The sequence below is a fragment of the Coregonus lavaretus genome (genome assembly GCF_964263955.1).
Source record: "Coregonus lavaretus genome assembly, chromosome: 28".
Lineage (NCBI taxonomy): Eukaryota > Metazoa > Chordata > Actinopteri > Salmoniformes > Salmonidae > Coregonus > Coregonus lavaretus.
Genome location: NC_140015.1, coordinates 10177405 through 10204665, shown reverse-complemented (window position 1 = coordinate 10204665; position 27261 = coordinate 10177405). Strand labels below are relative to the sequence as shown.

Below are 27261 nucleotides of genomic sequence, written 5' to 3'. Positions count from 1 at the left end.
CATGTTTTAAATTCCATCAACAGTTTTATTATTATTTGTTCAGGTAACGCATTTGCTCAATGACAGTATAGCAAGAGAATTCCAGTTCAATTCCAGAGTTGCGAGCCAACCATGACATCCTCCAGTGATGTTACGCCACCAAATAACTCTGGTTAGCCACCAACAGCTAACGCCAACATACAGTATTTACACACACATACAGGCACGCACACATACACACAGCTCACGCAGTCAATTCAAAAGGTGCAGATCAAATCTGTGGCAACCAAATATTTTAAGAGGAAACAACAAAAAAAGGTATATTTCTATGTACTTGAGAATGCATCATATCAGAAAGGTGTGTACAGCTTCTCCGCCTTGGCTGACATACAGTAGACAACTTCTTATACTCTGGTCCAAACAACGAGCTGTCCCTTTTTTCAGACCTTTTCAGAGCAGGGGTACAAAAAAAGGACAAGTGCATCGTTTTCCAAACTGATTTGGTTCCATATACTTCGACCCTCAAGCTATCGTCTTAGCCTCCAGCTCAAGGGTGTGCTCGTTTCAGATTAAATGTTCTTCCTACTCAAGTACATGTGACGTTTCCACAATGTTTCAGTGATGTCCAGTCTTAGTTGGGGGCTTACTGTAGTTAGCACAATGGCAAGTAGTCAGTCAGCTCTTCCAGTTCAGCCCCGTGGTCAGATATCCTCCTCACTGGGTGGGTGGAGTTTCCTCATCCCCTGCCCCTCCTCCAGTTTCTGTGGGCCGATCAAAAAGGGAGGAGGGTGGATCATCTAAAACCCTGCCCCAGACGTCCGGATACCGAGTCAACCAAGAGCGCTGATTGGTGCACAGTCTGGCACAAGAGGGTTTGAGCGAGACTGTCCCCAATCACAGTCACCATCAGTCTTCAGGTAAGCTGTCCCACGTGTATAAAAAACCTGCAGTCAACAAAGGATAAGGACATTATATGCACTGACCAGTGGCCACACTAAACAATGCACACCACAATATTTCATTGAAAATATATGGAAAAGTAAATTGTATAATGTACCGAATACAGTATTTCAGTATAAACGTATTTAACAACACTGCTCGATTGGTGGCCCAAGCGTCCATCACTCACTTGATCCAATGATCTTCCAAGTGCTACGTTTGAGACTCTGGCTGGGCAGTCGCCGGTTGGATGGTCGTGTCCCGCCCCGTCTCCTTGATTGACATGTACATCTCCTCCTCAGGATCGTAGTAGTAGAACTTTCGCAGGTAGACTATGAGGGGCCTACGGGAAGAGAGAGGGTACAGTTTATACATGGCCTTCCAATGCAAAACTGTCTGCCTGTACATATTAACGGATAGAAAATATAACCATCCCAATACACACTATGAAAATCTTCCATTATGTCAGTATCTTAAACACTCCCACCACAGTACACAAATCCCAATATCTTGTGGAGCCATTTTGGCCTGCCTATGTGGTTATTTAAATGTACATTTGTTGTGTTGATTATATTTAGTCTGTCTTTGGAATAAGGTGGTCTAGTGGGCGCAGGCACTGCATCGCAGTGCTAGCTGTGCCACTAGAGATCCTGGTTCGAATCCAGGTTCTGCTGTAGCCGGCCGCGACCGTAGACCCATGGGGCGGCGCACAATTGGCCCAGCGTCGTCCAGGGTAGGGGAGGGAATGGCCGGCAGGGATGTAGCTCAGTTGGTAGAGCATGGCGTTTGCAACGCCAGGGTTGTGGGTTCGATTCCCACGGGGGGCCAGTATGATTTTTTTTTTAATGAATGTATGCACTCACTAACTGTAAGTCGCTCTGGATAAAAGCGTCTGCTAAATGACTAAAATGTAAATGTTTCATTTAGTTTGTACACTAGAGGGCACTATATGTCGCACTATATCATGGGTCACTGGTCTATACAGGCAGGGCAGTGCATGTACATGGGCAGCCGGAGCTCTTGGATGTGATGTTGTGTTTCTATAATGTAGTCAGATCTGTGTTGTGTTTCTACATACGTGGGCAGCGGGAGCTCCTGGATGTGGTCTATGCGGACCAGCTGGCGAATGCAGAAGCGACAGAGGTGCTGCAGGGACTTGACACTGCTGAAGCGGGACACTGGGTACAGTAGCTGGACCGGGGTCGGGGGGAGGCCTGGAGGAGGAACCATAGTCACAGACATATTCATGTACATCATTGGCAGGAACACACATCATAAGCATACTCAATTCTACCCTAGAAAGTGAAGTACATCCTCCACCACATATAAATACAACACTAATTGAAAAAATATAGTAAAGTCAAAACAAACCTAACGCCTAATTAATTATGATAACCACGTGCTAAATAGGTGTTAGTAATAGCAACTTTAAATGGTGCTGTATGTAATCTATGATTCAGATCCATATACAGTGACAGGGCTGTCATTTAGCAGTGTCCCACTGATTAGTGGGTTCTTACCTGGGACCCGTGAGCGCAGGAAGTAGAGGAATTTTCCATTCTTGGAGTGCATGATGGCCCGTTCTATAAACTCCACCACAGAATGACAGCGGTCCTCAAACTTTGGGTGACACCAGAGGCTGAAGGTTCCTGTGAAGAAATTGAGAAAAAGACCAATCAATCAGACACCATAAAGACACAACAGGAAACCATCCAAAAAGTGTGTGTACACGTCTTACATCTTTAGTACAAAGTACTGCATGAGAGCGCATGTAGAGGGTGTGCCGAGTAGTCGGACCAAAGCAGTATTGTGATCAGAGTATTTTTGGTTGTGATCGGGGAGGAAAAAAGTAACATTCGGGTGCCAGCGCGCATCTTTTAATCAAGTGTGAGGTGCTACGTGGTCTAAATAACTCAACTGGCTCGTTTGCCTGTCTGTAAAAGGGCGGCCTGTATGTTGATCCTGCTGTTCTGATTGGATAGAGCGTCGCTTCATAATTTCACCCGATCACTTCTCCTCGCATGTTTCAGTCTGATCATTCAGATTGCTGCTGCCTCCTGTTTGCCTGCTACTAGGAGAAATCAAAAAGGCGAGGACGTTTGCAAGTAGCCTGCTGTCAATGTACATCATATCTAACAAGCGGGGCTAGGGCAGGGAAAAAGATGACACGCCGATGGAAATTCTGACTGAGTGACAGCAAACTTGTTTGCCCGCTGCACACAGAAACAGACAGACAGACACCCCTCAGCGCGCTGCTCCTTATCTGCAGCTTGTTTGGTCTATAAACGTGCAGGGAGATCTTTTCTGATCACGAGTATCATCCGATTCGACTTTCAACTGTCAATTTACGGATACGATTACGAGTATAGCCAGATTGAAACACCCCTAATGTAGAGTACATATAGCGTGTGTGTATGCCTGTGTGTGTGTGTGTGTGTGTGGGTGCGCGTGCGTGTGTAACTCACCTCTGTAGTGCTCCATGCGTGTGTGGTGTGTGACTCCCTGGGAGCGGAAGCTGAGGCTGAGGATGTAGCGGGGGTCAGAGCTGTCCCTCACCAGGAACGAGCCATCTGGCTTGGCCTTCAGCTTCATCTCTGCATCCTCCCAGTTCATAGGACCCCAGTACCAGCCACACTATGATCACACAGATTATTGTTATTATCTCAGTCTTATCTAACTGAACCTAGCTCTGTGTCTGAACCTAGCTCCGTGTCTGAACCTAGCTCCGTGTCTATACTCAGCCTTGTCTCAGGGTAGTAAGTTGGTGGTCTGTTGATATCCCTCTAGTGGTGTGGGGGCTGTGCTTTGGCAAAGTGGGGGGGGGTTATATCCTGCCTGGTTGGCCCTGTCTGGGGGTATTGTCCGACGGTGCCACAGTGTCCCCGAGTCCCTCCGTCTCAGCCTCCAGTATCTATGCTGCAATAGTCTATGTGCCAGGGGGCTAGGGTCAGTCTGTCCTATCTGGAGAAATTCTCCTGTCTTATCTGGTGTCCTGTGTGAACTTAAGTATGCTCCATCTAATTCTCCCATCTCTCTCGGAGGACCTGAGCCCTAGGACCATGCCTCAGGACTACCTGGCCTGATGACTCCTGGCTGTCCTCAGTTCACCTGGTCGTGCTGCTGATCCAGTTTCTGACGTTTTGCCATTGGCTATGGAACCCTGACCTGTTCACCGGACGCACTACCTTGTCCCGGACCTGCTGTTTTCGACCCACTCTCTCTCCCTCCCTCCCTCTCTTTCTCTACCGCACCTGCTGTCTCGACCTCTGAATGCTCGGCTATGAAAAGCCAACTGACATTTCCTCCGAATGCTCGGCTATGAAAAGCCAACTGACATTTACTCCTGAGGTGCTGACCTGTTGCACCCTCTACAACCACTGATTATTATTTGACCCTGCTGTTCATCTATGAACGTTTGAACATCTTGAAGAACGATCTGGCCTTAACGGCCATGCACTCTTATAATCTCCACCCGGCACAGCCAGAAGAGGACTGGCCACCCCTCAGAGCCTGGTTCCTCTCTAGGTTTCTTCCTAGGTTCCTGCCTTTCTAGGGAGTTCTTCCTAGCCACCGTGTTTCTACATCTGCATTGCATGCTGTTTGGGGTTTAAGGCTGGGTTTCTGTATAAGCACTTTGACATCTGCTGATGTAAAAAGGGCTTTATAAATACATTTGATTTGTCTGAACCTAGCACTGTGTCTGTACCTAGCACCGTGTCTGTACCTAGCACCGTGTCTGTACCTAGCACCGTGTCCAATGTTCCCTCAAAAATGTTTTGGCACTGAGCCAATTTCAGGTCTGCTGAGTGCAAACTTGAATGTTGTGAAAATTCTGTGCAACTTCTGCTGTGCGTTTATTGTGAACACTGTGGCTGTACCCACTTTAAGTTAGAGTTACAACAGTGGCCAAGTAGGCTACTGTGGCTATTTGATCATAATGTAGGCCTATCAGAGCGGCCTGGAGAAAATGAGTCCCAAAAACAATGGAGAAAATGCGTCCCATAACATTTTAACATGGAAATAGCTGTTCTATCATTCAGCCTACAGTAGCAGCCAATGTGTGGTGTTCAACGTAGGCCTACATTCCATGAGACTTTTGAAAATAAACATGCAGGGCTTGGCATTAACCTGTTTATCTACTCGTCAAGGAAGTGACTGAAAATGTGTTGTTTGATGCAAGAAACCACTTTACAAAATAAAGTTCAATATTATTCCCATACCATTATTACAGAGAATCAGACAAATTATGCTACCCTCTGCCTATTGGCGACTTAGCTTATTCAAGCCTGTCTCAAAATACAACACTGCCCCTATAAGAAAAAATGCTCTTTACCTGACTCACTTTTCAAAGATGGTTAGACATGCACGTTTTGTGCTCTTGTAGGAAGCAACCACACAATACCTCACTTACTAGCAAATAATATTAACAAATGTGCAGACATGGCTACATGCAGCTCTCGCTTTGATCTCAAAACAAGCGCATCTACTCGTGACCACTCATGCAGTAAACACAGTCCAGTTCAAAGTGAATGGCACAGCTCCATATACAGTGCATTCGGAAAGTATTCAGACCTCTTTACTTTTTCCACATTTTGTTACGTTACAGACTTATTCTAAAAGGGATTAAATTGTTTTTTTTCCCCCCTCACAATACCCCATAACGACAAAGCAAAAACAGGTTTTTAGAAATGTGTGCAAAGTTATATACACTGCTCAAAAAAATAAAGGGAACACTAAAATAACACATCCTAGATCTGAATGAATGAAATAATCTTATTAAATACTTTTTTCTTTACATAGTTAGTTGAATGTGCTGACAACAAAATCACACAAAAATTATCAATGGAAATCAAATGTATCAACCCATGGAGGTCTGGATTTGGAGTCACCCTCAAAATTAAATTGGAAAACCACATTACAGGCAGATCCAACTTTGATGTAATGTCCTTAAAACAAGTCAAAATGAGGCTCAGTAGTGTGTGTGGCCTCCACGTGCCTGTATGACCTCCCTACAACGCCTGGGCATGCTCCTGATGAGGTGGCGAATGGTCTCCTGAGGGATCTCCTCCCAGACCTGGACTAAAGCATCCGCCAACTCCTGGACAGTCTGTGGTGCAACGTGGCGTTGGTGGATGGAGCGAGACATGATGTCCCAGATGTGCTCAATTGGATTCAGGTCTGGGGAACGGGCGGGCCAGTCCATAGCATCAATGCCTTCCTCTTGCAGGAACTGCTGACACACTCCAGCCACATGAGGTCTAGCATTGTCTTGCATTAGGAGGAACCCAGGGCCAACCGCACCAGCATATGGTCTCACAAGGGGTCTGAGGATCTCATCTCGGTACCTAATGGCAGTCAGGCTACCTCTGGCGAGCACATGGAGGGCTGTGCGGCCCCCCAAAGAAATGCCACCCCACACCATGACTGACCCACCGCCAAACCGGTCATGATGGAGGATGTTGCAGGCAGCAGAACGTTCTCCATGGCGTCTCCAGACTCTGTCACGTCTGTCATGTGCTCAGTGTGAACCTGCTTTCATCTGTGAAGAGCACAGGGCGCCAGTGGCGAATTTGCCAATCTTGGTGTTCTCTGGCAAATGCCAAACGTCCTGCACGGTGTTGGGCTGTAAGCACAACCCCCACCTGTGTACGTCGGGCCCTCATACCACCCTCATGGAGTCTGTTTCTGACCGTTTGAGCAGACAAATGCACATTTGTGGCCTGCTGGAGGTCATTTTGCAGGGCTCTGGCAGTGCTCCTCCTGCTCCTCCTTGCACAAAGGCGGAGGTAGCGGTCCTGCTGCTGGGTTGTTGCCCTCTTACGGCCTCCTCCACGTCTCCTGATGTACTGGCCTGTCTCCTGGTAGCGCCTCCATGCTCTGGACACTACGCTGACAGACACAGCAAACCTTCTTGCCACAGCTCGCATTGATGTGCCATCCTGGATGAGCTGCACTACCTGAGCCACTTGTGTGGGTTGTAGACTCCGTCTCATGCTACCACTAGAGTGAAAGCACCGCCAGCGTTCAAAAGTGACCAAAACATCAGCCAGGAAGCATAGGAACTGAGAAGTGGTCTGTGGTCACCACCTGCAAAACCAGTCCTTTATTGGGGGTGTCTTGCTAATTGCCTATAATTTCCACCTGTTGTCTATTCCATTTGCACAACAGCATGTGAAATGTATTGTCAATCAGTGTTGCTTCCTAAGTGGACAGTTTGATTTCACAGAAGTGTGATTGACTTGGAGTTACATTGTGTTGTTTAAGTGTTCCCTTAATTTCTTTGAGCAGTGTATAAAACAAAAACGGAAATATCACATTTACACAAGTATTCAGACCCTTTACCCAGTACTTTGTTGAAGCACCTTTGGCAGCGATTACAGCCTCCAGTCTTCCTGAGTAAAACGCTACAAGCTTCGCACACCTCTATTTGGGGAGTTTCTCCCATTCTTCTCTGCAGATCCTCTCAAGCTCTGTCAGGTTGGATGGGGAGCGTCGCTGCACAGCTATTTTCAGGTCTCTCCAGAGATGTTCAATCGGATTCAAGTCCGTGTTCTGCCTGGGCCACTCAAGGACATTCAGAGACTTGTCCCAAAGCCACTCGTACGTTGTCTTGGCTGTGCTTAGGGTCGTTGTCCTGTTGGAAGGTGAACCTTCGCTACAGTCTGAGGTCCTCAACGCTCTGGAGCAGGTTTTCATCAAGGATTTCTCTGTACTTTACTCTGTTCATCTTTCCCTCGATCCTGACTAGTCTCCCAATCCCTGCCGCTGAAAAACATCCCCACAGCATGATGCTGCCACCACCATGCTTCACCGTAAGGATGGTGCCAGGTTTCCTCCAGACATGACGCTTGGCATGTTTCTCTTGGTCTGAGAGTCCTTTAGGTGCCTTTTGGCAAACTCCAAGCGGGCTGTCATGTGCCTTTTACTGAGGAGTGCCTTCCATCTGGCCACTCTACCATAAATGCCTGATTGGTGGAGTGCTGCAGAGATGGTTGTCCTTCTGGAAGGTTCTCCCATTGCCACAGATGAACTCTGGAGCTCTGTCCTCTCCCTGACCAAGGCCCTTCTCCCCCGATTGCTCAGTTTGGCCAAGCGGCCAGCTCTAGGAAGAGTCTTGGTGGTTCCAAACTTCTTCCATTTAAGAATGATGGAGGCCATTGTGTTCTTGGGGACCTTCAATGCTGCAGACATTTTTTGGTACCCTTCCCCATATCTGTGCCTCGACACAATCCTGTCTTGGAGCTCTACGGACAATTCCTTCGACCTCATGGCTTGGTTTTTGCTCTGACATGCACTGTCAACTGTGGGACCTTACAGTTGAAATCGGAATTTTACATATATTTAGGTTTGAGTAATTAAAACTTGTTTTTCAACCACTCCACAAATTTCTTGTTAACAAACTATAGTTTTGGCAAGTCGGTTAGGACATCTACTTTGTGCATGACACAAGTAATTCTTCCAACAATTGTTTACAGACAGATTATTTCACTTATAATTCACTGTATCACAATTCCAGTGGGACAGAAGTTTACATACATTAAGTTGACTTTGCCTCTAAACAGCTTGGAAAATTCCAGAAAATTATGTCATGGCTTTAGAAGCTTATGATAGGCTAATTGACATTATTTGAGTCAATTGGAGGTGTACCTGTGGATGTATTTCAAGGCCTACCTTCAAACTCAGTGCCTCTTTGCTTGACATCATTGGAAAATCAACAGAAAATTAGCCAAATTAAATTTGTAGACCTCCACAAGTCTGGTTCACCCTTGGGAGCAATTTCCAAATGCCTGAAGGTACCACGTTCATCTGTACAAACAATAGTATGCAAGTATAAACACCATGGGACCACGCAGCCATCATACCGCTCAGGAAGGAGACGCGTTGTGTCTCCTAGAGATGAACGTACTTTGGTGCAGAAAGTGCAAATCAATCCCAGAACAGCAGCAAAGGACCTTGTGAAGATGCTGGAGGAAACAGGTACAAAAGTATCTATATCCACAGTAAAATGAGTCCTATATCTATAACCTGAAAAGGCCACTGCTCCAAAACCGCCATAAAAAAGCCAGACTACGGTTTGCAACTGCACATGGGGACAAAGATCTTACTTTTTGGAGAAATGTCCTCTGGTCTGATGAAACAAAAATAGAACTCTTTGGCCATAATGACCATCGTTATGTTTGGAGGAAAAAGGGGAAGGCTTGCAAGCCGAAGAACACCATCCCAACCGTGAAGCATGGGGGTGGCAGCATCATGCTGTGGGGGTGCTTTGCTGCAGGAAGGACTGGTGCACTTCACAAAATAGATGGCATCATGAGGAAGGAAAATTATGTGGATATATTGAAGCAACATCTCAAGACATCAGTCAGGAAGTTAAAGCTTGGTCGCAAATGGGTCTTCCAAATGGACAATGACCCCAAGCATACTTCCAAAGTTGTGGCAAAATGGTTTAAGGACAACAAAGCCAAGGTATTGGAGTGGCCGTCACAAAGCCCGGACCTCAATCCTATAGAAAATGTGTGGGCAGAACTGAAAAAGAGTGTGCGAGCAAGGAGGCCTACAAACCTGACTCAGTTACACCAGCTCTGTCAGGAGGAATGGGCCAAAATTCACCCAACTTATTGTGGGAAGCTTGTGGAAGTCTACCCAAAACATTTGACCCAAGTTAAACAATTCAAAGGCAATGCTACCAAATACTAATTGAGTGTATGTAAACTTCTGACCCACTGGGAATGTGATGAAATAAATAAAAGCTGAAATAAATAATTATACTATTATTCTGACATTTCACATTCTTAAAATAAAGTGGTGACCCTAACTGACCAAAGACAGGGAATTTGTACTAGGATTAAATGTCAGGCATTGTGAAAAACTGAGTTTAAATTTATTTGGCTAAGGTGTATGTAAACTTCCGACTTCAACTGTATATAGACAGGTGTGTGCCTTTCCAAATCATGTCCAATCAATTGAATTTACCACAGGTGGACTCCAATCAAGTTGTAAAAACATCTTAAGGATGATCAATGGAAACAGGATGCACCTGAGCTCAATTTAGAGTCTCATAGCAAAGGGTCTGAATACTTACGTAAATAAGGTATTTCTGTTTCTTGTTTTTTATAAATTCGCAAAAATTTCAAAAAACATGTTTTCGCTTTGTCATTATGGGATATTGTGTGTAGATTGATGAGGATTTTTTATTTATTTAATCCATTTTAGAATAAGGCTGTAACGTAACAAAATGTGGAAAAGGTCAAGGGTATGAATACTTTCCGAATGCACTGTATGGCAATGGCCTATTTGCATATAGGGATACTACAGCTCTGATAGGTTATGCCGCACAGGTCTGTAGAGTATGGGCTGAGTCGTGCCTGTCAATGCAACAGAATCCTACTCCGGTACGTTCTGCCTACAAGAAAATCGCTTGCATAGTTAGTTTTGCATACTAAGTCTTGCATAGCTCGTTTTTGTTTTGGTATGTTGCCTTGAAAGTGGCTAACATTGGCAATTCAAGTTCAATCTCGTGCTTCTCTGCACTCGCGCGCAGCTTAGAGGGAATAGACTGTGTCTGAACCTAGCACTGTCTGCAATAACGTTAATGTGCCTATGTACACGTGACATGTCCTACTTTTTCCAGTTCTCGGAGGCTGGTGGCAAAGCTGCTGGCATCGGGGCGGCTCAGTGGGCACAGCAGGGGGCGCTGGTCCACCCGGGACGGGTTCTGGCCGTTGCCAGGCAGCGAGATGGGCCGGGGGAGACCCCGCAGGAACGTATCTGAAACACAGAGCCACACACACTCAGGTCCAGGGTTCATCATTCACTCTCACTGGTGCCGACGAGAACTTTCTGTAAATCGGTATTAGAAACACATGGTATTTCTAGAAATTGTTGCCAAATTAGCCATAAATTCACCCTGCTTAAAAGAAGCATGAGCAAGTGTGTACCTCAGGGTAAGTGCGTCATTGTCCTGACTATGTGACCTACCTAGAAACAATGTGGAGCCTCCGTTATAGGTTAAAATATTGTGTGTAATGACATGTCTGTGATAATATAATGAATACATCTGTATCATGCATGTGCTGGTGTAGCCTATGAATTCATGTCCATCTCAGGTACAGATGGCCATTAAATGGATATCATCACTTAATCTGTCTCGGTCTCTGACAATCTCACCAGTCTGTCTGAATATAATCACCAAATCATTCAACCATACACATTTTAACATCATGCAAATTGACCAGGCTTAACTGGGCACAATCATACATTCCATGTGCTATCTACGATTAAACTATAATTTTGCCATTTTCCAGAGATGGCCATCAATGCTATCCTTTTCCTCAAATGATAATGAGTATCATTATCTGCCTCTTTCTAAATCTGATTCTTCATTAGGAACACCTATGTTACTTCTCCTTCCCTGCTGCCTCTGATCACACCACTTTGCCAAGGCCTTTCTTTGAACCTACCCTATTAAAGCAAGAGAAATGGTCCGGTAAACCTGCTGGGGCTTATTCAGGAGGTTGCAATGTTCCACAATGTTGAGACATCAATGTAGAAGGACATATGATTCTGCGTCAGAATACGGAATTGTGAAGAATACGGAAATGCGTCAGCTCTACATACACACACTCATTTCTGATTATATCCTGTACCTCAGTAGATAATACAAATACCAATGCTAGTAGTCTGTATGTGCATATGCAGATGGGCACAGCAGGAAGAAGAAGCCCTGTTAGGGAAAGCAATAATAGCCCAAACATTAACCCTACTGTAGCGGAATATCGGTTTACCAAACTCATTAAAGTGTCCAGAAACAATACTGGCTTTGCACCAACGTAATTACCACATACTTTATAACAATGTAAAAACAGAAGAGGGGACATTCAAATGTCAACCTCTATGTCATAGTACATTGCATTACCTATGATAGATTGTTCCCATTAGCAAGTTGTATTGGCTCTCTTCTCCTACTGTATTTGTTGGGTCTCAAACAATAGAAGTTCAAATGAACTGCTGGTGAATCAATGCAACTTATATTTAACCCCTTCACTACATGAGAAAACTGGCCATTTTCTTCTATTGAGTTGATTTACAGCAAATTAGTGAATTTATTGAAATTAGTTAGATACAGTGGGGGAAAAAAGTATTTAGTCAGCCACCAATTGTGCAAGTACTCCCACTTAAAAAGATGAGAGAGGCCTGTAATTTTCATCATAGGTACACGTCAACTATGACAGACAAATTGAGATTTTTTTTCTCCAGAAAATCACATTGTAGGATTTTTTATGATTTTTTTGCAAATTATGGTGGAAAATAAGTATTTGGTCACCTACAAACAAGCAAGATTTCTGGCTCTCACAGACCTGTAACTTCTTCTTTAAGAGGCTCCTCTGTCCTCCACTCGTTACCTGTATTAATGGCACCTGTTTGAACATGTTATCAGTATAAAAGACGCCTGTCCATAACCTCAAACAGTCACACTCCAAACTCCACTATGGCCAAGACCAAAGAGCTGTCAAAGGACACCAGAAACAAAATTGTAGACCTGCACCAGGCTGGGAAGACTGAATCTGCAATAGGTAAGCAGCTTGGTTTGAAGAAATCAACTGTGGGAGCAATTATTAGGAAATGGAAGACATACAAGACCACTGATAATCTCCCTCGATCTGGGGCTCCACGCAAGATCTCACCCCGTGGGGTCAAAATGATCACAAGAACGGTGAGCAAAAATCCCAGAACCACACGGGGGGACCTAGTGAATGACCTGCAGAGAGCTGGGACCAAAGTAACAAAGCCTACCATCAGTAACACACTACGCCGCCAGTACATGTCCAGGCCCGTCTGAAGTTTGCTAGAGTGCATTTGGATGATCCAGAAGAGGATTGGGAGAATGTCATATGGTCAGATGAAACGAAAATAGAACTTTTTGGTAAAAACTCAACTCGTCGTGTTTGGAGGACAAAGAATGCTGAGTTGCATCCAAAGAACACCATACATACTGTGAAGCATGGGGGTGGAAACATCATGCTTTGGGGCTGTTTTTCTGCAAAGGGACCAGGACGACTGATCCGTGTAAAGGAAAGAATGAATGGGGCCATGTATCGTGAGATTTTGAGTGAAAACCTCCTTCCATCAGCAAGGGCATTGAAGATGAAACGTGGCTGGGTCTTTCAGCATGACAATGATCCCAAACACACCGCCCGGGCAACGAAGGAGTGGCTTCGTAAGAAGCATTTCAAGGTCCTGGAGTGGCCTAGCCAGTCTCCAGATCTCAACCCCATAGAAAATCTTTGGAGGGAGTTGAAAGTCCGTGTTGCCCAGCGACAGCCCCAAAACATCCCTGCTCTAGAGGAGATCTGCATGGAGGAATGGGCCAAAATACCAGCAACAGTGTGTGAAAACCTTGTGAAGACTTACAGAAAACGTTTGACCTGTGTCATTGCCAACAAAGGGTATATAACAAAGTATTGAGAAACTTTTGTTATTGACCAAATACTTATTTTCCACCATAATTTGCAAATAAATTCATTAAAAATCCTACAATGTGATTTTCTGGATTTTTTTTTCTCATTTTGTCTGTCATAGTCGACGTGTACCTATGACGAAAACTACAGGCCTCTCTCATCTTTTTAAGTGGGAGAACTTGCACAATTGGTGGCTGACTAAATACTTTTTTTCCCCCACTGTATGTCACAGTAAAATGAACTGTGTACCCTTCTAAAACATTTTCTAGGATTTTTCAATTCTCCAGCCTATGTCTTTATGAGTCTCTCTCTGTGCCCCACTGGTAAGCCCCCTTGACCTCGCTTGCCCAGGCTGTGCTCTTACCATTGAGGCTGAGGCTATGCTGGATGAAGGCATGGGAGGGAAGAGGCGGCCGTAGGGGCAGCGACTGCATGGAGGCCCCCACGCCACTCTCTAGGAAAGGACCAGGCTGCGGCCCACCAAAGTCATCTGGAACAGAGCACAGCGGGAGGCACAGGCGTTAAGAGGCCAGCCACCAACCTGAACGAAGATCAAAAGGCAATGTGGGCTTCCTCTATTGACGTGGCTTCCTTTGAAGTTAATCATACTGATGGCTGAATGTCACACTACAAGATAAGGGACTGTTGGTGGTAACATTATATAGGTGACATTTTGCCTCAGAAGAACCACAAGAATGGATCCTAAATGTTTGTCTCACATCCAAACTGGGTGCTGTTGGCGTCAGAAGTGGGACCCCGACACACAGTGATGTTACAATCAAGCCTCAGAGCGACAATGACACCAGGCAGAGCATATGAAGAAAGCAGTGACAGATCCCCAAGCTGGATAGACATTGGCATAGCAAGGCATTGAGCAAATACCCATCTCTACCCCAATCCCTTAGTCTCATATGTCCTCCACAATGTTGCTGTCATCCCACAGTAACGGACAAAACCTCTATCACACACTGGATGTTAAGCCCCTAATGATTGTCGTGTGTTGAGGAAGTGTGGCCGGATGTCCAGGCAGAGGAACCAGAATGGCTTTAGTAGCTAGAAGCATAGGTATGAAGTAAGCTAATAGGAAAATGTGGGATCTTTAGTCATACAAAAACAACCTGTACCCCAGCAACGCAAGTGCTCTCCAGACCGTGGTCTGATCCTGACTGCATCGTGACTTGTGTGTATCTTCAGTCTGATGACGGTCTCTGCCTTGGCATCGACCACATTACTAATGCTAATTAGTGCTAACCTACTAGAACATGGCCTTAAGAAAGAAACCCACACCTCGTCTGAGGCCAATACAGCCAACAGAAAGAGGAACAGATAGATGACTCAGTTGCAATACAGACAGGAACGCTAGGAGCAACACACACACACACACACACAGAGAGAGCGAGAGAGAGAGAACTGAGTGCTTCTTAAACCAAAACAAATTCAGTTCTGCAATTCTGACCCTGTACCGTAAGTCACAAGGCCGAATGCATTTGAAGTCACAGAAAACCAATGAGTCATTGTTGTACTGTAAACCCAAGTGGCACCGAACCATAAATGTGTTAGTGTCTGTCCAATCACGTATATATTCCTATTGAGTTTCTGAAATTGGTTTACACAGTGAACCGTTACACACATGCCAACTATAAAACACTGAGGCAGCAACTACTGCTATTGAGATTGAGAAACTAACCATGCTTAACTCCTGACCACCTTTTCTAACCCTCCAAGATATATATATTTTTTAACATCTGGCCCTTATACAAATCCTCAATATATTTCTGTATTTGCACCAATGTTTGTGTAAAATGAGAAAGCACAGAAAGGTGAAAAGGGACATCCCAGCAGCAGAGTAGCATCTAGAGAAGAAGAGGGTGACGTGACAAAAGAAATGTAAGCAAGAAAGAGAGGAAAGTACCCAGCAGACTGAGGCTTCGTCTGGGCGGAGGTGGAGGTGTCGGGGGGTGCAGAGAGTTCACCCCTCTACGAGAAATATCCACATCTACCAGGGACACAGTCTCACCTGGAGGGAGAGATCCAGTGATAGAAAATTTGAAACAGAGAGAGTGAAAAAAAGAGCAAGAGATCCTATACACTACCGTTCAAAAGTTTGGGGTCACTTAGAAATGTCCTTGTTTTTGAAAGAAAAGCTATTTTGTTGTACATTAAAATAACATCAAATTGATCAGAAATACAGTGTAGACATTGTTAATGTTGTAAATGGCTATGGAAATGGCTGATTTTTTATGGAGTATCTACATAAGCGTACAGAGGCCCATTATCAGCAACCATCAGTCCTGTGTTCCAATGGCACGTTGTGTTTGCTAATCCAAGTTTATCATTTTAAAAAGGCTAATTGATCATTAGAAAACCCTTTTGCAATTATGTTAGCACAGCTGAAAACTGTTGTGCTGATTAAAGAAGCAATAAAACTGGCCTTCTTGAGACTAGTTGAGTATCTGGAGCATCAGCAATTGTGGGTTCGATTACAGGCTCAAAATGGCCAGAAACAAATCACTTTCTTCTGAAACTCGTCAGTCTATTCTTGTTCTGAGAAATTAAGGCTATTCCATGCGAGAAATTGCCAAGAAACTGAAGATCTCGTACAACACTGTGTACTACTCCCTTCACAGAACAGCGCAAACTGGCTCTAACCAGAATAGAAAGAGGAGTGGGAGGCCCCGGTGCACAACTGGCAAGAGGACAAATACATTAGTGTCTAGTTTTAGAAACAGACGCCTCACAGGTCCTCAACTGGCAGCTTCATTAAATAGTACCCGCAAAACACCAGTCTCAATGTCAACAGTGATGAGGCGACTCCAGGATGGTGACTTTCTAGGCAGAGTTGCAAAGAAAAAGCCATATCTCAGACTGGCCAATAAAAATAAAAGATTAAGATGGGCAGTCTGTGATATGGCTTTTTCTTTGAAACTCTGCCTAGAAGGTCAGCATCCTGGAGTCGCCTCTTCACTGTTGACGTTGAGACTGGTGTTTTGCGGGTACTATTTAATGAAGCTGCAAAAGGGTTTTCTAATGATCAATTCGCCTTTTAAAATGATAAACTTGGATTAGCAAACACAACGTGCCATTGGAACACAGGACTGATAGTTGCTGATAATGGGCCTCTGTGTGCCCATGTAGATATTCCTTTTTTTTTTTTATCAGCCGTTTCCAGCTACAATAGCCATTTACAACATTAACAATGTATACACTGTATTTTTGATCAATTTGATGTTATTTTAAATGGACAAAAAAATGGCTTTTCTTTTTCGAAAAAAATGACATTTCTAAGTGACCCCAAACTTTTGAACGGTAGTGTAAGTGTACATGCACATGAGTCGCACATTCTCCATAGTACAAGCACCCATTACCAACCCATATAGATCGACATAAACCTAACGCCACATTCAGAAATAGAAGTGCACAAACACTCAAGTACACACAATTACCGGTGAAGGCAGGACTGAAGGCCACCGGAGAGAAGGCACTTTGGGGCCTGGAGAGCTGGAGTTTGCTGTGGAGAGAGAGAGGGTAAAAACATAAGATAAGCCCTTATATAGCCCTAAGCACAAGTTATCAGCTACACTTCAATCCCACACCATTCATTTTGAACCACCTCTCTCAGCCTCGTGTCTTTTCAACCCTTCTACTGTATGAGCTACTGTAGCTGGTACAGGAGAAACCAGTGGCCTATTTCTCAAGGGTACACTGCCTCAACACCAAGGACTGAGATCCATCTCTGCCACCCACCCCTCTGGGATGTAGTGGGTCAGATGCTGCCCTCTGGCTAGTTGACCTGAACAGCCATGATCTACCAGACTGCCCTCAAAATCGGCTTGTTTCTTTTTTAAGCAGGGTCACTTACACTGACCCTGTGAAGTCAGCAGCCACCGAAGCAAAATTATAATTGAGAGAACTAGGGAGAACAGCGTTTGAGTGTTGTTGTCTATTCAAACAGACTTGATTGGTTAAAAATGAAGTCAGTCGAGCCTTCTTGATGGTTTTGCATTTCAGCCATCTTTGTCATTATTTGAGCATCAGCATTGGACTTATTTGATTTAAAAAATAAATAGCCTATTTTCTGAAGCAAGAAGACATGCTTAAGAATTATGCTATTAAACTGATATGAAGAAGCACTATGAGCTCCTCTGATGACATGATCCTTTGTTGATTATAGCATTTCTGTGCCGTAACTTCTTGTTTGGATAGCCCTCCTTAGCTTAACTCTTCCCCCTAAAACAAAGCACCACCGCCACAGTCTTTCACATTTGGGGATTTTTTGGGAAGCTTCTGGAAGGCCTAGCTGGGTGATAGCTGTGCCTTGCTGGCTGCCAGATTCCTTTGCTCTGTGCAGCGGGGGCCTGCTTGTGTGTGTGTGAGAGAGAGACAGTGCTAGTGGCGAATACCCAGCATGCCACTTGAGCTAAGCCTGACGCACAGCGGGGTAAACAGCAGCTGATACCCACCCCCCGCCACCTACAAACTCCTTCCCACAATCGCACCTCCCTCCCCACACCCTTTCCCTCGCTTAAAAGAGGAGCCATGTTCGCCGAAAGCAGGGAGAGAGGAAACTGCCTGGAGTAGAACACTGGTTTCCCATCATGTTCAGTGTTCAGCAACGGCACATCTCAGGTTTGTGCATACTGAATCAAAGGAAACATGAGAACACAGTTGAGACTATAGCAACTAGGGAGAACAGTGCTCAGACAGACAGACAGACATGATGATAACTGGCTGGGTTAGATCATGAACCTGGCCTAGATTTGACTACAGCAAGCCAGCCAGCCAGCCAGCGTTTGAATGGTCAAATAAGATGCCAGTTGTCCCAACATTAAAAAACTAAAATATATAAAAACAAAACATGACAGAAATTAGATATGCACGAGATTTACATTTACATTTTAGTCATTTAGCAGACGCTCTTATCCAGAGCGACTTACAGTTAGTGAGTGCATACATTTTTCATACTGCCCCCCCGTGGGAAACGAACGCACAAGCTCTACCAACTGAGCTACAGGGGACCTAGTTTACATACACTTAGGTTGGAGTCATTAAAACAAATTTTTCAACAACTCCACAAATGTCTTGTTAACAAATCGTTTTGGCAAGTCGGTTAGGACATCTACTTTGTGCATGACAAGTAATTTTTCCAATAAATTGTTTATAGACAGATTATTTCAATGTATCACAATTCCAGTGGGTCAGAAGTTTACATACACTAAGTTGACTGTGCCTTTAAACAGCTTGGAAAATTCCAGAAAAGGATGTCATGGCTTTAGAAGCTTCTGATAGGCTAATTTACATCATTTGTCAATTGGAGGTGTACCTGTGGATGTATTTCAAGGCCTACCTTCAAACTCAGTGCGAATATCAAAATAAATCAGCCAAGACCTCAGAAAAAGAATTGTAGACATCCACAAGTCTGGTTCATCCTTGGGAGCAATTTCCAAACGCCTGAAGGTACCACGTTCATCTGTACAAACAATAGTACGCAAGTATAAACACCATGGGACCACGCAGCCGTCATACTGCTCAGGAAGGAGACACGTTCTGTCTCCTAGAGATGAATGTACTTTGGTGCGAAAAGTGCAAATCAATCCCAGAACAACAGCAAAGGACCTTGTGAAGATGCTGGAGGAAACAGGTACAAAATAATCTACAGTGAGGGAAAAAAGTATTTGATCCCCTGCTGATTTTGTACGTTTGCCCACTGACAAAGAAATGATCAGTCTATAATTCTAATGGTAGGTTTATTTGAACAGTGAGAGACAGAAAAACAACAAAAAAATCCAGAAAAACACATCTAAAATGTTATAAATTGATTTGCATTTTAATGAGGGAAATAAGTATTTGACCCCTCTGCAAAACATTACTTATTACTTGGTGGCAAAACCCTTGTTGGCAATCACAGAGGTCAGACGTTTCTTGAAGTTGGCCACCAGGTTTGCACACATCTCAGGAGGGATTTTGTCCCACTCCTCTTTGCAGATCTTCTCCAAGTCATTAAGGTTTTGAGGCTGACGTTTGGCAACTCGAACATTCAGCTCCCTCCACAGATTTTCTATGGGATTAAGGTCTGGAGACTGGCTAGACTACTCCAGGACCTTAATGTGCTTCTTCTTGAGCCACTCATTTGTTGCCTTGGCCGTGTGTTTTCGGTCATTGTCATGCTGGAATACCCATCCACGACCCATTTTCAATGCCCTGGCTGAGGGAAGTAGGTTCTCACCCAAGATTTGACGGTACATGGCCCCGTCCATCGTCCCTTTCATGCGGTGAAGTGGTCCTGTCCCTTTAGCAGAAAAACACCCCCAAAGCATAATGTTTCCACCTCCATGTTTGACGGTGGGGATGGTGTTCTTGGGGTCATAGGCAGCATTCCTCCTCCTCCAAACACGGCGAGTTGAGTTGATGCCAAAGAGCTCCATTTTGGTCTCATCTGACCACAACACTTTCACCCAGTTCTCCTCTGAATCATTCAGATGTTCATTGGCAAACTTCAGACGGGCCTGTGTATGTGCTTTCTTGAGCAGGGGGACCTTGCGGGCGCTGCAGGATTTGAGTCCTTCACGGCGTAGTGTGTTACCAATTGTTTTCTTGTTGACTATGGTTCCAGATGCCTTGAGATCATTGACAAGATCCTCCAGTGTAGTTCTGGGCTGATTCCTCACCGTTCTCATGATCATTGCAACTCCACAAGGTGAGATCTTGCATGGAGCCCCAGGCCATTGGGAGATTGACAGTTCTTTTGTGTTTCTTCCATTTGCGAATAATCGCACCAACTGTTGTCACCTTCTCACCAAGCTGCTTGGCGATGGTCTTGTAGCCCATTCCAGCCTTGTGTAGGTCTACAATCTTGTCCCTGACATCCTTGGAGAGCTCTTTGGTCATGGTGGAGAGTTTGGAATCTGATTGATTGATTGCTTCTGTGGACAGGTGTCTTTTATACAGGTAACAAGCTGAGATTAGGAGCACTCCCTTTAAGAGTGTGCTCCTAATCTCAGCTCGTTAGCTGTATAAAAAGACACCTGGGAGCCAGAAATCTTTCTGATTGAGAGGGGGTCAAATACTTATTTCCCTTGCAAATGCAAATCAATGTATAACATTTTTGACATGCGTTTTTCTGGATTTTGTTGTTGTTATTCTGTCTCTCACTGTTCAAATAAACCTACCATTAAAATTATAGACTGATCATTTCTTTGTCAGTGGGCAAACGTACAAAATCAGCAGGGGATCAAATAATTTTTTCCCTCACTGTATATCCACAGTAAAACGAGTCCTATATCGACATAACCTGAAAGGCCGCTCAGCAAGGAAGAAGCCACAGCACCAAAACTGCCATAAAAAAGCCAGACTACGGTTTGCAACTGCACATGGGGACAAAGATCGTACTTTTTGGAGAAATGTCCTCTGGTCTGATGAAACAAAAATATAACGGTTTGGCCATAATGACCATCGTTATGTTTGGAGGAAAAAGGGGGGACTTGCAAGCCGAAGAACACCATCTCAACCGTGAAGCACAAGGGTGGCAGCATCATGCTGTGGGGGTGCTTTGCTGCAGGAAGGACTGGTGCACTTCACAAAATAGATGGCATCATGAGGAAGGAAAATTATGTGGATATATTGAAGCAACATCTCAAGACATCAGTCAGGAAGTTAAAGCTTGGTCGCAAATGGGTCTTCCAAATGGACAATGACCCCAACCATACTTCCAAAATTGTGGCAAAATGGCTTAAGGACAACAAAGTAAAGGTATTGGAGTGGCCATCACAAAGCCCTGACCTCAATCCTATAGAACATTTGTGGGCAGAACTGAAAAAGTGTGTGCGAGCAAGGGGGCCTACAAACCTGACTCAGTTACACCAGCTCTGTGAGGAGGAATGGGCCAAAATTCACCCAACTTATTGTGGGAGCTTGTGGAAGGCTACCCGACACGTTTGACCCAAGTTAAAGAATTTAAAGGCAATGCTACCAAATACTAATTGAGTGTATGTAAACTTCTGACCCACTGGGAATGTGATTAAAGAAATAAAAGCTTAAATAAATCACTCTACTATTATTCTGACATTTTCACATTCTTAAAATAAAGTGGTGATCCTAACTGACCTAAAACAGGGCATTTTTACTAGGATTAAATGTCAGGAATTGTGAAAAACTGAGTTTAAATCCATTTGGCTAAGGTGTATGTAAACTTCCGACTTCAACTGTAGATAGACATGGCATCATTGTATCTGTCCCATTGTGGTGTCTGTGAGAGCACGGGCAGCGCCATTTAGGCATTTTGAAATAGTCCATTTTCTTCTTCTACTACTTCTATAAGGGGCCTGGGTTCTGGTCTAGAAGCAAGGTTGACTGCTCCTACAGTTTTGCTTCGGTACGGCAGTTTAACTGACGCCAGGCCCAGAAAGACAATAGAGAAGTCATATCTGAAAATTCCTAATAAGAAACTTTGGTCATCACATTTGTGCACAAAACATCCATTGAATTATTAAAATAATAAATCGTTGAGGCTGATTATGTATTTTTTTTCGATCACACACACAGCCGGACATATTAACATTTTATATTCATCCAATGTCTGCCATGTTTTTGGATGACGTCGTTGCTGCTCTCTGTGTGCACTGAGTGCTAGTGCGCATGTGAACCGGATATAGACAGTCCATAAATCGGCGTATGCGAACAATGATCAAACATATTGGACACAGTCTCCAGTTCTTATTATACCTCAGTGGTTGGCAAACATACTGATAAGGTGCACACTTTGAACAGGTATAAAGCCAAGGTTGGCAATTTACTGCCACCTGCATTTATGGAATGTTTCCTCATGAGTATAATTCATTATCTGATCCCTCCTGATGACCTGGATGGAATCATGTAAGTCGCTCTGGATAGGAGCGTCTGCTAAATGACCAAAAATAATAATAATAACAAAAAAAAACAAAAAAATCATGTGATCCTTTCTTAACCCATAGGAAGTCCCACCCAGTTGATTACTTCAAAATGCTGAAAGTCCTCAATGGCGCTGCCCATGTTAAAATGAGCTTTCGGGCACTAGAGTCCTCTATCTATCTCTATGGCATCACATCCATGATGCATTGTGGGTAAATTGTGATGACTAACCTATAAATAATAAGTAGGCCTTGCTAGTTGTATTTATGATGCAAGGTTATTTGTAGATCCGTTTTTCAGCTGTTGCCCGCACTGTCGAACAAGCCCAGTTTCTATCCCAAGGAATTTAGCTACACCTGCAATAACATCTGCTAAACACGTATGTGACAAATAACATTTGATTTGATTTGAAAATGGCACCCCATTCCCTATAGCGCACTACTTTTGACGAGGGCCCGTACCATCTTAAGAGGACAGGGATGGGGGGAGGGTCAGAATGCACCCTGCCATAAAGAGAAACATTGAGCATGAATCATGTCTAAACAAAACTAAGGGCTTTTGAACCCTGAGGAAATCAAACAGGTCTCACAATAAAAAATAATAGCTAGCTATGCACTGTCACCCTGAGGTTGTCTAGCTTATAATACAGTATGATACTGTGTGAATATTGTAGGCTACACATGCAACAAGCCACATATGATATAAATCAAAGTGCACATATCAAAATTGGTCAAAGCCACATATGCCACAAACTGAACAAAAAAACATCCTAGCTAGCTAGCTAACAAGGCTGTTGTTGATTGACCCGAGTTCATGAGCACACATAACGTTAGCTAGCTAGTTAAAACTTCAAGAGATGTGTGACTACTATTAGCAGAGATGTTAGAAGAGGAAAGTGCTAGTGTATGCATTTCAGAAGAACTAGGTTTGGTGATACTAGTATTTTGGGCTTTTAGCCTTTTTAATGTAGCCTAGCCCTTATACACCTTGAAAATTCCAGACATTAACATTTCTCAAAGGACATGTTGAATGAATGCACATACTGTACTGGCAGTTGGTCTAACATCCGTGGGCTGAACTCATTAAAACTAGCTCCAACTGTTTCCCCTGACTTTTGACAACATAAAGCAAAACAATGCTCTGAGGGCATCTAGAAAATGAAAAAGGCTATACTACGCTCATGTCCTTGCTATGGCCAGCTGCTTGCTTTGCTTTCAAAAGGTACAGCAACATACTGTATTCATGACAAATTTGTTAGGCCAAATTTACACGGCGAATGAAGTGAACCACATGTCTAAGGTGGCAATTGGCAACCAAATGGGCACAGTTATACTGCGGTGGATTCCTGCCAAAGCTGTAGCCTATAAGCCAACATGGGCCACTCTCTGGGATTAGATATATTAGGAAAAATCTTACCAAGATCCCTCGGACACAAACAAAAGCCTCCAACAGCATGAGGATGAAAACAAGGCATTAGTATGGCATGAGTGATGGTGTGGCAAGCCCAGAAGATGCCCCCAGAGGCTTCTGTTGATGACCAAATGGAGTGGATAGCCTAGGCTACATACACTAAGAAGTGGTGAGGTAGCCTTTGCCTGCTGCTTCTGTCTGTTTGTGCTTTTAATAAACTTGTCTCTATGTTTGTTCATTGTCATGATGCCAGACTGTATGGCCTTGGCTTGACAACGGTAGGAAATGTTGCTTCAGCACACACAGTATAGAACCAGGATGGTGCCGAGGTAGGCCAAATAATACAAGGTGGTGAAATGCAACGTGCTGTATTTTGGATGCCAGAATATCTCAGTAACTATGGAGCATGATGTCAAGGCTACATCATAACAGGTGTCTACAGGTAACTGCCCTAAACTACATTTATCTGTGAACAAACACACAACTATGGCAACATTGGTTGACATTTCGAATCTTCATTGATTTGGGAGTTTAGAATGCCTAATGTAGATACTAGGCCTACAGTGGATTAAGTTAGTAATCAAAGTCAAATGATTTGGAGTCATCACCCTCTCAAATGTTACTGTACTCAGTGGTGGGAAAAGTACCAAATTGCCATACTTGAGTAAAAGTAAAGATACTTTAATAGAAAATTACTCATGTAAAAGTGAAAGTCACCCAGTAAAATACTATTTGAGTAAAAGTCTAAAAGTATTTGATTTTAAATATACTTAAGTATCAAAAGTAAAAGTATAAATCATTCCAAAATACTTATATTAGGCAAACCAGATGGCACATTTTTCCAACATAATTGACAAATGAAGCATTTGTGTTTAGTGAGTCCACCAGATCAGAGGCAGTAGGGATGACCTGGGATGTTCTCTTGATAAGTGCGTGAATAGGATAATTTTCCTGTCCACAGATCAGAGGCAGTAGGGATGACCTGGGATGTTCTCTTGATAAGTGCGTGAATAGGATAATTTTCCTGTCCTGTTAAGCATTCAAAATGTAACGAGTACTTTTGGGTGTCAGGGAAAATGTATGGAGTAAAAAGTACATTATTTTCTTTAGGAATGTAGTGGAGTAAAAGTAAAAGTTGTCAAAAATATAAATAGTAAAGTACAGATACCCCCAAAAACTACTTAAGTAGTACTTTAAAGTATTTTTACTTAAGTACTTTACACCACTGACTGTACTGTAGCATATGGTCTACTCAATAGGCCCAAGTTCCAGCATGGTTCTTTAAGAACATGATAAGTTAATCACCTTTCTTGTCCTGTTTTAAAAGTTTATTATAAAACAGCTGAATAAGAGGAGTAACTTGTGATTTTGTTGACGAGGTGAGCTAAGAGCTCCCATATCTAAATGTTTGTCTCTCACAGGGAAAATTGACTGCGGTTCCACTAACCACTAGTCTACCTTCAGTGCCTTTAGCACTATAATCATCATTCATTTGGTTACCAATAGCTTAACTTCTATAATAATAACTCTACTACGCCCACATTGTTTTAGTGCCTCTAGCGCTACAATAATCCCTTGTTAGCTTACCTTCTAATAACAGTATAATGATAACTGTACTAGGCCAACACTAGCTGAGACAGCAGAGCTGTCCCGTACCCTCAGCCTTACCACCCTGTCCTCTCCCAGTCCCCTCGGCTAGACCAACACTATTTGAGACCCAGTCAGAGCTGTCCCCTTCCCTCTCCTTAACCTCACCTCCCTGTGTCCTGGTCTGTATTGGTGGATCCGGAGCCCCACACATCCATCAGGCTGCCCCCAGAGGAGGTGGAGGAGGCCAGCGAGGGCCTCTTGTCCAGTAGATGACTGGAGCCGCTGCTGCTCTTGGTCCGGAATAGTTTGCTCAGACGGATCTTCAGAGAGCCTTTCCTGGACTTCCCTCTGGTCGTCTTCTCACCCCCTGCTGCCCCCTCTACTACTAAGGGTGAGGCAGCTCGCAACATCACCCCTAACTTCGGCGTGGTGGCCCTGCTTTGGGGCTGGGACTGGGAGGTTTGGCTGGGGGGGTCCTGTGAAGGTAAGGTGCCAGAAAGGGTGGCGGAGGCTTCCACTGCCTGCTGTCTCGTGGTGTTAGAGGAGGCCAGAGACAGGGAAGATGATGTTAAGGCTGCAGCAGAGCCCAGGGTTTCCAAAGGGGAGGGACACACCTGGGGGTCACAGTTACAGGCCTCCCCGGCCAGCCTGTGTACCTGCCTCATTAGCCCTGTGAGGGAACCGCTGGAGAAAGCCCCCTGCCCGTCCTGCCCCGTTTCCATCTCGCCCTCCTGCCTGGGGACACCACCTTTAAACTCCTCCCCGCCCATCCCCAGCTCCCCAACTTCCTCTGAGCCCAGGCCCTCCAGCACCAGGAGGGCGTCACTTGTCTCACTAGGGTCCTCTCCGGGGCCCATGCCCACCGTTGCCGAAGCCAGGATGCTTTGACAGGAACAGCGAGGCATCTCTCCTCCCTCCTTCAGCAGCATCTCCGAGGCCTGGCCCAGCTCCCCCAGCCTCCGGGCCAGGTTGAGCACAGTGTCATCCAGGTGGTGGTGGTAGTTTGTGTCCCCTGTTGAACAGGTCTTCCTGGGGTCCAGGATGCCAAAGCGGAGGGACTTGTCCAGGAGCGGAGGCCAGTCCATGGCGTCAGTGACCAGGCGGTGCTGGTGGCAGAGGCCATCTCCCTCTCCAGCCAGGTCACCGGCATCTGCGACCACCTTGGACAGCTTCATGATGGGGTGCCACTGAAGCCTCTGGTGTTGCACATCCATGTTGTTGTCACTGGTCATCATGACACAGGCAGAACTGGCTTCCTGTTTCTCAGCCTCACTTACCTGGAAGCCAGGAGGTTGCTCGAGACCGCATTCCAAAATACCGTCGCTTGTCCTAAGGAGGTTCTGAAACACCATGAGCTGAGCCCGCGAACCTCTGCCCGCGCCATGAGGGAAATCGAAGCGCTGAGCCACGGCAAATCCGGGTGGTTGAGGCGCGTCAGACGCTGAGGGTCGAGTCAGCATAAAGCCGCTGTCAAAGGCTCCCGTCCTGCTCTCGACCTGTGAACTATAGTGCGGGGAGGGATTGCTCGGAATCGCCGGGCCTGCTGTGGGGTTGTTAGGATCAAATTCAAACCCATTGTTGATATTGTTGCCATGATTACCCAAGACAGCTTTCCCGAATCCGGAAACCACTCCACCGCCCGACGTCAAATTCTCCTCGTCCAATCGGTCATATTCAGCCGCAGAAACCAAGCGCATCAAGACAAAATCAGGAGACATATCTTGCGCGTTATTCATTATTACTCCTCAATTCGGAACAAGAGGCGCCGCGTACCGTCTATGTTCTTACATAACATTAAGAAAAATAAATAGCACGGTTGCTGACTGCAAACACATCATTCTACATACACGACAGTCATTTAAAGTTCCATATTCCTTGTGGGAAAAAATCTGATAAATGTATGCGAATAAACAAAAACACATCTAAAACGTTCCGTCAGTATTGCTGACGCCGATTCCCTCTTCGTAGACAACATGGATGTAATGGGTGGCTCGCGCACTAG

At 44.6% G+C, this 27261-nt stretch overlaps 1 protein-coding gene across 4 annotated transcripts; it reads right to left on the bottom strand.

The window, feature by feature from the left end:
- On the bottom strand, positions 1-27261 carry LOC311103498 (uncharacterized protein). Of its 4 annotated transcripts, XM_084145068.1 has the most exons (10): positions 25425-27077; positions 16820-16884; positions 15289-15393; positions 13741-13866; positions 10541-10686; positions 3384-3552; positions 2439-2567; positions 1997-2132; positions 1109-1261; positions 9-923 (listed from the first exon to the last, which is right to left on the bottom strand). In XM_084145068.1, exons 1-9 carry the CDS (start codon positions 26993-26995, stop codon positions 1132-1134), a joined length of 2577 nt encoding a protein of 858 aa, XP_084001194.1. In that variant the 5' UTR covers positions 26996-27077; the 3' UTR covers positions 9-923; positions 1109-1131. The 4 variants fall into 4 exon arrangements, with proteins under 4 accessions (XP_084001196.1, XP_084001194.1, XP_084001195.1 ...); XM_084145069.1 differs by lacking the exon at positions 15289-15393 and having other exon boundaries at positions 25425-27259; XM_084145070.1 differs by lacking the exons at positions 13741-13866; positions 15289-15393 and having other exon boundaries at positions 1-923; positions 25425-27261.

Coding starts and splice junctions, on each gene's coding strand:
- LOC311103498 (XM_084145068.1), bottom strand. CDS start 26,995: ATGAATAACGCGCAAGATATGTCTCCTGATTTTGTCTTGATGCGCTTG. Junction 3,553..10,540: donor GCCTCCGAGAACTGGAAAAA/GTAGGACATGTC, acceptor GTGTGATCATAG/TGTGGCTGGTACTGGGGTCC. Junction 2,568..3,383: donor ACGCATGGAGCACTACAGAG/GTGAGTTACACA, acceptor ATTTCTTCACAG/GAACCTTCAGCCTCTGGTGT.